This window comes from Rana temporaria, chromosome 2 (assembly GCF_905171775.1).
Source record: "Rana temporaria chromosome 2, aRanTem1.1, whole genome shotgun sequence".
In the NCBI taxonomy this organism is placed as follows: domain Eukaryota; kingdom Metazoa; phylum Chordata; class Amphibia; order Anura; family Ranidae; genus Rana; species Rana temporaria.
Genome location: NC_053490.1, coordinates 205,385,577 through 205,398,425, shown reverse-complemented (window position 1 = coordinate 205,398,425; position 12,849 = coordinate 205,385,577). Strand labels below are relative to the sequence as shown.

Sequence of the window (12,849 nt, the reverse complement as noted above, 5' to 3'; positions counted from 1 at the left end):
CCATTCAGCAATGTCCTCTGCTTTGACTGAACCATGTAATGCTTAGCTCTAAGCACCCAGTTTAAAGCTGCAGTATCCTGAAGGTCTCTGAGGACCTTCTGCCCCCCAAACGACCTGGAGGCAGAAGAGACATCAGGGGTCTAATAGACCTTGATATATCCATAAGGAGTACCCGTCACTACCTATATACCGTAACATATAGTAAATTACAAGTTTAAGATGTCAGTTTGAAAAAAAAAAATATTTAAGAGGAAACGCACCAACATACATGCAGAGATTGGAGATGCACTTCATTATGCCAATGCCCTCTATACCAGGGGTCTCCAAACTTTTCAAACAAAGGGCCAGTTTATTGTTCTTCAGTCATTAGGAGGGCCGGATTGTGGTCAGCGGGGGTAGAAAAACCCCCGGGCCCAGCATTGGTGAGAATAAATATGGCCTCATTTAGTTTGCGATCAGTAGGATAAGGAGTAGTGCCCCTATTAGTAGGAGTAATTGTATCTCATCATTGGTATCAGTGGAAGAAAAAGTGCCCCCTTGTTGGAGACAGTGGGAAGAATAGTGCCTCATATCAGTGGGAGGAATAAAGCCCTGAGGGCCGGATAAAGGCTTGCAAAGGGCCGCATCTGGCCCTCGGGCCGCAGTTTGGAGACCCCTGCTCTATACTATACCCATTAGGTATCCCTACACACACACCAGAGATAGAATAATAATTTAAGAGACATCTTTTAGATTTAGCCAATGAGCTGTAATGGTTTTAATCCATCGTCTCATTACAGTTGTTGGTATCGTTGCTTTTTGCAAGATGTATAGATAAAGGATAACTATATTTATTAACTCAACGGATTCACCTTTCATATTTATTGAAACATTTAAATATTGTGTCTGTACGCAATAAAAAAAATAAAACATCATCAATAAAGAATTCATAAATACACTGCTTAGGGCTCCATACTTTTTAATAAATAGGTCATCTTTCAGAAAATATATATACACCTCTGGAATTCCTTATTTGAATTCAAATAAAAAAGTAAAAACTGGTCTGCAGTATAAGTACCTTTCCATGACACCACAGGAGGAGCATTTTTTTTCTCAGCATCATCTTGAGGTGTCTTATCAACTTGGATTCCAGAGTCCTCCCTGCTGAGTGTCTCTTCATCATCTCCTTCCGCATCAGACCACTCCTGAAACATCAAATATTTTTTTATGACTATAAAGAGTTGTTAAAATCACAAAATACAAATAATAATAATAATAATAATAATAATAATAATAATAATAAGTATTATCCTACTCTCTCTGGAATAGAAGAGCAAAAAGTCTACAGTCCAGTACCCAATACAAATCATATGTCAATACAGGAGATGGTATTGCAAAGAGAAGACAGAATGAAAAATGGTGCAAGCATGATTGAGATGTAATGCAGCCAGTAATGGCACAGCGGAATAGAACTGTGCAGACAGTAGGAAGTGTACTTGACAGAGATGCAGGGCAGAACTCCAGAACAGATCAGATCTAAGAGGTGCCACATGCGGAGGCACACGTGTCATTTGTTGGGAAGTGGGGATTATTGGAGGACTGAAAATCTTTTTTATGGATTTAATGTTTTTATTTTTTATTTTTATTTTTCCCCTTCTTTAAAGCGGGGGTTCACCCTTAGAGGGCACTTTTCCCCCTTCGCTTCCTGCTCGTTATTACTAGGGGAATCGGCAATTTATTTTAAAATATGTGCAGTACTTACCCGTTTACGAGACGCATCCTCTCCGTCGCTTCCGGGTATGGGCTTCGGGAATGGGCGGTCCTTCTTGATTGACAGGTTTCCGAGAGGCTTCCGACGGTCGCATCCATCGCGTCACGATTTTCCGAAAGAAGCCGAACGTCGGTGCGCAGGCGCAGTATAGAGCCGCACCGACGTTCGGCTTCTTTCGGCTACGAGTGACGCGATGGATGCGACCGTCGGAAGCCTCTCGGAAGAATGTCAATCAAGAAGGAACGCCCGCTCCCGAAGACCCATACCCGGAAGCGACGGAAGAAGATACAGCTCGAAAACGGGTAAGTACTGCACCTATTTTAATATAAATAGCCGATTCCCCTAGACCGAACGAGCAGGAAGCTAAGGGGAGATTTTTTTTTTTTTTTTAAATGGGTGAACTCCCGCTTTAAGGAGGGTCTGCATAATGTTGAAAGAGTCTTGATCCAGCAGCAACAGATCAGCAAACAGTAGATCATCATTGTAGTGATCAGTTGCTGTAGAGGAAGCAACAGTCGGTATAGAAAAGAATGAACCCCTTAAACGAATCACGTTGTTGATTTGCAGCTTGAAATAAAGACAGACATAGCTTTTGTTTTATCCAGCATATAACATTATTTTAAAAAGGGGAGTGATTATTTTCTATGCCCACTGTATGTGCCAGGTAAGGTGAGCTTACACAAAAGGGATACGCCGTCGTAACCCTGTTTCTATCTATGCGACTGATTCACAGAATCAGTTACGCATAGATATTCCTAAGATCCGGCAGGTGTAATTGTTTTACACTGCCGGATCTTAGGATGCAGTACCGCGGCCGCCGCTGGGGGCATTTCTCGTCGAAATCCAGCGTTGGGTATGCAAATGAGGAGTTACGTCGATCCTCAAAGCTTTTTCGCGTTCGCTACGTCGCCGCTACGTTAGTTTCCCGTCGCTTAGTTACACTTTTGTGAGGCAGCCCTACTTTTACATAGCAGGTGTACTGCTGTGTAAAGTATGGCCGTCCTTCCCGCGTAAAATTTTTACATTTTACGTCGTTTGCGTAAGCCGTACGGGAATACAGAAATACGCTACGCGCTGCGGCGTTCAAAAAATGACATCACGTCGCGCAATGCATGTCAGGAAAAAAGCGTTGGGAGCATGCGCAGTACGTCCGGCGCGGGAGCGCGCCTAATTTAAATGGGACTCGCCCCATTTGAATTGGCCCGCCTTGCGCCGGACGGATTTGAGTTACACCGCCGCAAATTTCCAGGTAAGTGTTTTGTGGATCGGTACCTAACTTAGGAAATTTGCGGCAGTGTAACTTAAATCTAAAAAGTTACGTTGCGCTGCCGGGCTGTGGATCTGGCCCCTAGAGTATATCTAACCCACAGCATGGTATGTATGTGTAGCTTCAGTCTTTATCAACTCACAAATCTTAAGCAGAAAATCATTTGTAAGCCTAGAGACCCATATTCGATCGTTATTTTTCTACCAGGTAGAGTGGAATGAGTTAAAAGGTGGGTGTGGCACTTCTCTGGGATCCTATACTATAACCATCTGTGCATAAAAGTCAGTTTATTCCAATACAGTGACAAGTGCAAATCAAAAATCAGTAATTAGTAATTACAGGAAAAAAAGGGATTTTTATTAACAGCTTACCTGTAAAATCCTTTTCTTGTAGTACATCACGGGACACAGAGCAGCATAGCCATTACATATGGGTTATATAGTGTACCTTCAGGTGATGGACACTGGCACTCTCCGACAGGAAGTTCCCTCCCTATATAACCCCCACCCATAGTGGGAGTACCTCAGTTTTGTAGCAAGCAATATGCATCCCAAAATTCCCCATAAGAGGGGTGGGAGCTCTGTGTCCCGTGATGTACTACAAGAAAAGGATTTTACAGGTAAGCTGTTAATAAAAATCCCTTTTTCTTTATCGTACATCACGGGACACAGAGCAGCATAGCCATTACATATGGGATGTCCCCAAGCAATGCTCCATGAGGGGAGGGAGACAACCAGAAAAAACCAAACAAGAGGTGCCACCGGACAAGAGGAGATTAAACTGCGGCCCGCAGTACCGCCTGCCCAAAGGCTGAATCAGCGTTCCTCCTAACGTCCATTTGATAAAATTTTGCAAATGTGTGGACAGATGACCAGGTTGCTGCCCTGCAGACCTGAGCCATAGGGACCTGGTGATACGCTGCCCAAGAGGCACTTATAGCTCTAGTGGAATGAGCCTTAACCGATAAGGGTGGACTCTTCCCCTTCAGGCCATAGGCCTGAATAATCGTCTGCCTAATCCACTTAGCAATAGTGGCCTTAGACGCTGCCTGGCCCTTTTTGGGCCCTTCCGGCAGAATGAATAAGACGTCCGTCTTACGAATCTGGGCTGTAGCTTCCAAGTAAATCTTTACAGCTCTAACTACATCCAAGGAATGTAGTAATCTCTCTTCCTTAGAAGAAGGCTTTGGAAAAAATGATGGAAGAATCACATCTTGATTAAGGTGAAAATTTGATACCACCTTAGGCAGGAAGGACGGAAGCGGCCGCAAAACGACCCTGTCCTTATGCAATAATAAATAAGGTGCCTTACATGACAAGGCTGCCAACTCCGACACCCTTCTGGCGGATGCCATGGCCACCAGAAACACTAGTTTCCTAGTCAAAAGGACCAAAGGGATCGCGGACAAGGGCTCAAAGGACTGCCTTTGCAAGGCCGATAGAACCAAATTTAGATCCCAAAGATACAGGGGAGCTTTAATCGGGGGATTCACCCGAATAACACCTTGTAAAAAGGATTTCATTAAGGAATGGGCGGCCAAAGATCTCTGGAAGAAGACCGACAAGGCAGACACCTGCCCCTTGATTGTGCCGACCGCCAAACCTTTTTCCACTCCCAACTGTAAAAACTCCAGGATTCTCCCAATGGTATATTTGCGGGGATCCCATTTCCTGGTTTCACACCAGGTAATATAAGCCTTCCACACCCTATAGTATATTAACCTGGAAACTGGTTTTCTTGCGTTTATAAGGGTGGAAACGACCTGCCCTGAAAGGCCTCTGTTTCTGAGAATCAGGGACTCAGCCGCCAGGCCGTTAAATTTAGGGCCTGTAAGGCAGGGTGGTAGAATGGCCCTTGTGAGAGGAGGTCCGGACGTAGAGGGAGGACCCAAGGCTCCTCTATGGTCATCCTTTTTATCAAGGAGTACCAAGGTCTTCGGGGCCACGCTGGGGCCACTAGAATCGCTGGCTTGCGTTCCCTTTGAATTCTGTGAAGAAGACGGGGTAGCATCCGTATTGGAGGGAAGGCATAGATTAGCGCAAACTGATGCCAAGGGCACACCAAGGCATCTGTCCCGCAGGCCAATGGATCCCTCGTTCGAGAGACAAACTTTGCTACTTTGGCATTGAATCTGGACGCCATAACGTCCACCTCCGGAGTACCCCACTTCCGGCAAATGACCTGGAATACTTCGGGATGGAGGGACCACTCCCCTGGGGACATCTGTTGGCGGCTGAGGAAGTCCGCTTGCCAATTGTCCACCCCGGGGATAAAGATAGCTGAGATGCAGGGGACATGGGCTTCTGCCCATGAAAAGATCCGATCTACCTCCCTTTGGGCTGCCTGACTCCTGGTGCCACCCTGGTGGTTTATATAAGCTACGGCAGTGGCATTGTCGGATTGTACCCTTACTGGGGAGCCCTGCAGAACCTCCGTCCAGCCCAAAAGAGCCAACCGAGCTGCTCGGATCTCTAAGACATTTATGGGTAGGGCTGATTCTGCCCTTGACCATTTCCCCTGTAGGGTTAAATCGTCTAGGACTGCACCCCAACCTGATAGGCTGGCGTCCGTGGTTACTATCCTCCATGAGGGGGGATTGAACGATCTTCCTTTCAGAAGATTTTTTGTGACTAGCCACCAACACAGGCTCTGCCTTACCGCATAGGGAAGGGAAATGGGAAGATCCAAGGCCTGGAGTCTTTTGTCCCAGGCCGTGAGAATTGCTCTCTGTAGCCTCCGAGAATGGATCTGGGCATAGGGCACTGCCTCGAAGGTGGCCACTAGCTTTCCCAACAGGCGCATGCAGAGGCGTATAGATGGCCTTGTGCTGCTTAGGACTATGTGGATTAACTCCCTTATCGAGTCCACCCTGGACTGGGGCAGGAAGATCCGTTGTTGTCTTGTATCTAAAATCAGACCTAGATACTCCAACCTTCTTGTGGGCTGTAAAGCCGATTTGTCCCGGTTTAGAACCCAACCCAGGGACTCTAGGCAGTTTACTGCTAGCAACACTGCCCGATTTAGACCGGCCGCTGAGTGGTCGACTACCAGAAGATCGTCTAGGTAGGCCATGATCAGAATGCCCTGTTCCCTTAGGATGGCTAATACGGGGGCCAGGATCTTCGTAAAAACCCGAGGGGCCGTGGCTAGTCCGAACGGAAGAGCCACGAACTGATAATGCCGATAGTTTAGGGCAAAACGCAGATACCTGTAATGGCCTGGGAAAATCGGAACGTGCAGGTATGCGTCCTTTATATCGATGGAGGCCAAGAACTCCTTTCCTTGGAGGGCGGCCACCACCGAACGAATGGACTCCATTCGAAAAGACCGGACTCTTAAAAAGCGGTTTAATAACTTTAGGTCCAGAATAGGCCTGACGTCGCCGTTTGGCTTCGGGACAACGAAGAGGTTTGAGTAAAACCCTTGTCCTTGCTCCCCTGCTGGTACTTCCATAATCACTCCTTGAGATAGGAGTCGCTCTAGGGCGGACAGAAGCGATGCCTGTCTCTGAGGATCGCCTGGAAGTCTTGACGTTTGAAAGTGAGGAGGGGGGAACTCCCGAAACTCCAGCTTGTACCCCTGAGTTACTGAGGACAGAACCCATTGGTCGGTAACTTGGGTCCCCCACAACTCCGAAAACAACCGGAGTCTTCCCCCCACTCGAGAGAGTGGGGGCGCCCCTTCACAAGGCTGCCTTAGGGGCAGCCTTAACCGGCTTACGGTTCCACGGTCTCTTGTTCCCTGCAGCTTGCCCCTGGGGCCTGTTTGCAGCTGCGCGTCCAGGAGGCCGTCGATACTGCCTAGAGAATGAGGGCCCTGGAACTGGAGAGGTTGGGCGCTTGAAAGAGGGACCTCGGAACCTTTTCTTAACCGGCAAAAGGGTGCTCTTACCACTAGAGATCTTTTGAATATATTTGTCAAGATCTTCTCCAAACAATCTCTCTCCTTGAAAGGAGAATCCTGTAAGGAGTTTTTTGCAGGGGGTTTCTGCAGACCAGTTCTTTAACCAAAGTAATCTTCTCATGTGAACCAAATACAGGGATAGGCGGGACGCCTGTTGGATTGAATCCTTGATAGCGTCTACCGCGAAACATAAAGCTCTAGGTAGATCGGCTAAGTCCTGAGCCTGTTGAGCCGGAAGGTCCTTTAGGGCCTGCTTGGCCTGGTCTTTTAAAGCCTGGCAGACGCCAATGGCAGCTACAGCTGGCTGGACCACTGCCCCCGCTGTGGCAAAGGATGCCTTCAGTAAGGTCTCAAGCCTTTTATCCACAGGATCTTTGAACATGTGAATATTGTCCACCGGACACGTTAACGCTTTATTGACACATGATATGGCTGCGTCAACAGTGGGGACAGCCCATTTCCTTGAAAACTCCTCCTCTAAAGGGTACATAACTGCGAACCTTTTAGGAGGCAAAAAAATCCTGTCCGGCTTAACCCAGTCCTGAAATATCAGGTCCTTTAATAAAGGATGGACCGGGAACACCAGGTTGGCTTGGGGCGCTTTTAGGGAGCCCAATGAGGACACAGCGGAGGCCAGAGGCTGAGGCAAAGGCATTTTAAAAGCTGACCGCACCATATCCGTTAAGGACTGGACCCACAATTTTTCTGCGTGAGAAGCTGAAAAAGGTTCTTCTATAGTAGAATCTTCAGAACCTAAATGGTCCAGGTGATCCTCAGCCTGGTCTCCTGTATCTTCCAATTCCTCAGTGGAAAGGACATCTTCCTCAGGAGATTCAAACCTGGGAGACGGGGACCTAGCCCGCTTCTTCCCGGATAAAGAGGCCGTAATAAGAGCGGCCATCCTTTTTTCAAATCCACCCAAGGTGGAGGCTAACATCTCTTCCGTTACATAGGAAGGAGTTGGTTGAATAGGGCCCGCCATAGCACCTAGCAACCCCGATGGCTCACCCAGGGCAGCAACCTCCGGATCCTCCGGGGGGGTAGGGGCAGGTGGATTCTGGGAAATATCCTCCGAGCCCGATGGGGAACCCTTCGGCTTTTTAACACCTTTAGCATTTTTAGCGTTCCCTGCACCCTTAGGAGCCATAATAAACAAATCTGAGATACTCCGCTAATATACAACTAACTGTAATAGCTGGAGAAAAACACACATTTAAATAAATGAGGAAAAAAATTAGGCTAGGGTAATGTTAGACAGAAAACTAAACTTCCCAAAACCTAACAAGAGATAGCAATATTGAGCCCCAAGGGCTTAATCATATCCTAATATTGCTTCCCTTAATGCTGGGCTAAGAGAGTACCAAATGCTAAGTACTCTGACTGCTACTTAGTACACCGGCTTTTCAGAGAAAAAATGAGCTTAAACAGCTCTTTAGCAAGGTGTGTACAAAAAAACGGCCACTAGGTGTCACTGTGTCAGCATAACATAGGCAAACCTATCCTGCTCAGCTCAGCATCGCTGCTCCGTGTCCCTTCACAGCCTTCAGCAAACTGACAGGCTAAATAGAGTTTTCCCTCTGATGTACAGAGGGGAGGGAACTCCCTGGGCGTCCCCCGCCCCTCCACGCAGCGTCGGCGCCTATAACAGTGCGCGCGCACGCGCGCGTGCGCGCGCGCTCCCGACGCCGCTCTACAGGAAGCAGGAAGCGGATCCATGTGGGGAGAGGAGCCCGGGAGCTGCTGGAGACACACAGACATCAGGAAGTAAGTAATTTAAACCTGACATGCTCCCCTTTACATTTCATGGAGCAAAAACACCTTGTAGCAGCAGCAGCAGTCTATTAGCCCAGCCAGAGGAACAGTATACCTGGGTGTTTGAGCCATCCAGTCATGCAGACTTTGTGGTTTCTCTTTAGCCCATGCACAGAGGCATAAAAAAAGGCTTTTCCCCAGAGTCCCCTGTGGGGAGCCCACTGACAAACCAAGTTCCGTAGGCCCCCCGCTTACCTTTCCACGCCGCAGGGTATTGCTCATGCAAGAGGCCCAATCTTCCCCCTTCACCGTGGGTATGGTCATAGACCTTCAGGGACCGGGGTCCAAGTCAGGAACACCACACACCTGGACCTATACAGCACTACTGGCAGCAGGTATCCATAGGTTAAAAAACCCAGTCCTGGAACCCAGAGTCCAGCCCTCCAAGGAGAGGCATTATAGGCAAAACCCCATCCACGAATTGGGGCCCGGGTACCGTCCACTTTGGCTATGAAGCACCTTGGACGGATCCGGTCGGCTGGCCCTGGTCCCAAGGACAAACTGCAGGCACAACCTTCAACGTGCACCAACACCTAAGACACTGGCGAAAAAACTGAGGTACTCCCACTATGGGTGGGGGTTATATAGGGAGGGAACTTCCTGTCGGAGAGTGCCAGTGTCCATCACCTGAAGGTACACTATATAACCCATATGTAATGGCTATGCTGCTCTGTGTCCCGTGATGTACGATAAAGAAAAGAGAAAAATAACTCAACACAAAGCCATTAATGTCTTAACCGCTGGCAACAAAAGTGAGTACAGCCCTAAGTGAAAATGTCCAAATTGGGCCCAATTAGCCATTTAGCCCGTGTTACAAGGTCTCAGGTGTGAATGGGGGAGCATGTGTGTTAAGTTGGTGTTATAACTCTCATGCCCTGTACACACGATCGGTTCATCCGATGAAAACGGACTGATGGATTTTTTTCATTAGATATCCGATGAAGCTGACTTTCATCAGTCTTGCCTACACACCATCAGTTAAAAAAACTATCGTGTCCAACGCGGTGATGTAAAACACAACGACTTGCTGAGAAAAATTAAGTTCAATGCTTCCAAGCATGCGTCGACTTGATTCGGAGCATGCGTGGATTTTTAACCGATGGACGTGCCCACAGACGATCGTTTTTTTCTATCGGTTTTTTGACCATCAGATAATTTTAAAACAAGTTCTACGTTTTTTCACCGATGGATAAAAAAACTATGGGGCCCACACACAATCGGTTCGTCTGATGAAAACGGTCCATCAGACCGTTTTCATCAGACGAACTGATCGTGTGTACGCGGCATTACTCTCACTGGTCACCTCATGACAAAAAAACTCTGAGAATCTTTAAAAAAATAATAATATGTAGACTTAAACTGCAAAGAACGTCTTCATAAAATTTAGCACAAAATGTATTCTCATATATGTCTTTAGTAAAAAAATAATCTAAAATAATCCCAATGAGTGTATATTAGTTTGTGTGAAAGTCATAGCGCCTACAAAATGATGGTATATATACTGGAATTTATGAACACAGCAGCTTATAGTTGGACAGTGTATTGTGGAGGGCAATCTTGTGCTGACACTTTGCTGGGATGGACACAGATTTTGCTAGTGACACTAATACAGTGATCAAAACTGTACACCAGGGTTGCCCAAACTTTTGAAGATCGAGGGCCACTTAAGCAACTTGGTAACCAGTCGGGGGCCACAATGAGCGTAGCGGGTGGATGACAGGTCACGGCTACTCTATAGGCCCTCTGATCCGCCCAGATGAAAGGGGACGAACTCCCTTCTGTTTTTCAGATTGGAGGTAGGTGGGCGTAAATGGACATCTTGCGCTCTATAGAGGTGAATTGAGGGCCCCATTTGGTCAGGCTGATCATGTGAAAAAGGCTTAAGACTGCTTTCACACTAATGTTCTGTGGTTTACCCACACCCCGGGTGCAGTGTAGTGCACCTGTGTCTAACCTGGGGGTTAGCTGAACTTTGCCATTGACTCCGCCTGTGTAAAAGCTGGCGCTGTAGAGGAAGCATCGGCTTATGGGGCTCTGCTCCGCAGCCGCTTTCTTCCTCTACCACCAGATTCATTCACCACACTGATGCTGTGGTATGGTGGGTCAGCAACCTGTGATCTGGGCTTGCCAACCCACCATTCCAGAGCAGGGGGTCGCGGGCCACATCAGAGGGCTCCGCGGGCCACATGTGGCCCCCGGGCCACTGGTTGGCCACCCCTGCTGTACACTGTACTAATGACAATGGCTGGGAAGGGGTTAACATCAAGGGCCAGTTCACACTAGTGCGATGCTTGACATTGCATGTGATTTGCACCGCATTGCTGTGCACATTACATGTCTGTGTGATGCAAATTCAGCCATACAAACTGTATGGCTGAATTCGCATCACATTTGGACCAAACTCATGCAGGACCCTTTTTTTATGGTCCTCACCAGAATGCAAACTGATTGCAGAGTGTATCTTAAATTAAAGACACCCCACAATCAGTTTACATGAACAGGTTTGCACTACCACCTGTAGGCATCCGCGGAGGCCAATCAGACTGGTCTGTGTTTTAGAATGGCACTGGGACAAATATCTGCTATCCCAGTGCAGCTGTAAAATGGTGACAGGGGGTCAAGTGGTTAAAACCCTAAAGATACGGGCCACCATTACAAAAAAGGAAGCATGACAGATCTTACCGGAGTGTCTTCATCAGGATTACACCCATAGTCTTCACCTTCCCTCAAGTATTTTCCCCAATCGAAGGGCTCAGCTTCTTCTAGAATTAAACAACACAACATCTAGTAAGCTTTTTATTACGACAAGGCTGGATGGAAATCTGCATGTTAGTGAAAATAATAAAATATTGCCTCCCATCAGAGCTTGAAAAAAAACAAGATTATCTGTGCTGAACGTCCAAATACTCCTTCAACAATGTAATTATATAAGGATTAGCAGTCAAGCTCCACCTCTTTTGACTTTATATTTGAAAAGAGGAGCTTGGCACACAAAACATTCATGAATGATGAATTAGGATGGAGCAGCAGAACATCCAGTGGATGGGTTTACATGTTTAAAATTAAAATAAAACCAGTTCAAAGAATCAGAACTATGTCTAGGTACCCGTTTGCTTTTTTCTTGGCTTTTCAACATAATCATTTTTGGATGGAGAGTCAGATAGGCACAGAAGAAGAGACAAGATGGCATAGTGGGCATCACTCTAGAAAAAGCAAAGTTTACATTCAGTTAGATTTTTTAAGAAGATGCAATAAAGCATCAAAAAGTAGGTGGGATTTAAAATTCCTCAAATAAACAAAAGCAAATAAAATAAAAAAAATACCATTATATATACACACTACCGAAGCGATGTGGAAATAACCAACACAACATGAAGAGGTTCACCCAGCATTGTACAAGACAAACCCCATCTTCCTACAGCACATACAAAACAAACAAAAACAATCTGGGGATTGTCAATGCCTATGTCTCCCAAGACAAGATAGTGGTTTGCGGTCTGCACTATTTTATATAAAAAAAATGCGTAAAAATACACTCACATGATGGAGGGAGTTCACTATACAGAAAAACCTGTATGGTGTCCTAGTTCCATCCTATGTAATCACATCACTGTGGGTTGGCGCTAGGATGCCATCCTGCTGAGGTTTTTCTGTATAGTAAAAAAAAAAAAAGAGAGTTCGATCTCCTGTTAGTGGGGTGAGGAGAGAGGAGCATTGGTGGTGGGCACATCGGTGCCGTTTTCATTGGGAGATAAAGTGTGAATTTCTTATGTACATGGAAGAAAGTTGTTGCACTTTCTGAAGATTGAATGGTGTATGGGACGGTTAATAGTTTTGGACAGTTTGAAAAAAAATGTTCTTTCAGATTTACAGCGGGTAAAATAAGTATTGAACACGTCACCATTTTTCTAGGTAAAACTATTTTGCGGTGGTTAATGATGGGATGTGGTGTTCCAGCACCCTGCACCTCTGGACCCCTTTACATTACACAACAGCACCCTGCACCTCTGGACTCCTTTACATTACACAGCACCCTGCACCTCTGGGCCCCTTTACATTACACAGCACCCTGCACCTCTGGGCCCCTTTACATAATACAGCACTCTGCACCTCTGGG

The 12,849-nt window shown here is 46.6% G+C and overlaps 1 protein-coding gene across 2 annotated transcripts in view; it reads right to left on the bottom strand.

Moving 5' to 3' along the window:
- Positions 1-12,849, bottom strand: part of TUBGCP5 (tubulin gamma complex associated protein 5) — a 69,320-nt gene that overhangs the window by 38,576 nt on the left and 17,895 nt on the right. Inside the window, exons 4-6 of one of the 2 annotated variants that reach the window (XM_040336297.1) lie at positions 11,839-11,935; positions 11,415-11,494; positions 1,058-1,184 (exon numbers count right to left, since the gene is read on the bottom strand). In XM_040336297.1, coding sequence (XP_040192231.1) covers positions 1,058-1,184; positions 11,415-11,494; positions 11,839-11,935 — 304 coding nt within the window. The remainder of the gene's footprint in view (positions 1-1,057; positions 1,185-11,414; positions 11,495-11,838; positions 11,936-12,849) is intronic. The other variant, XM_040336298.1, reaches the window with a different exon arrangement.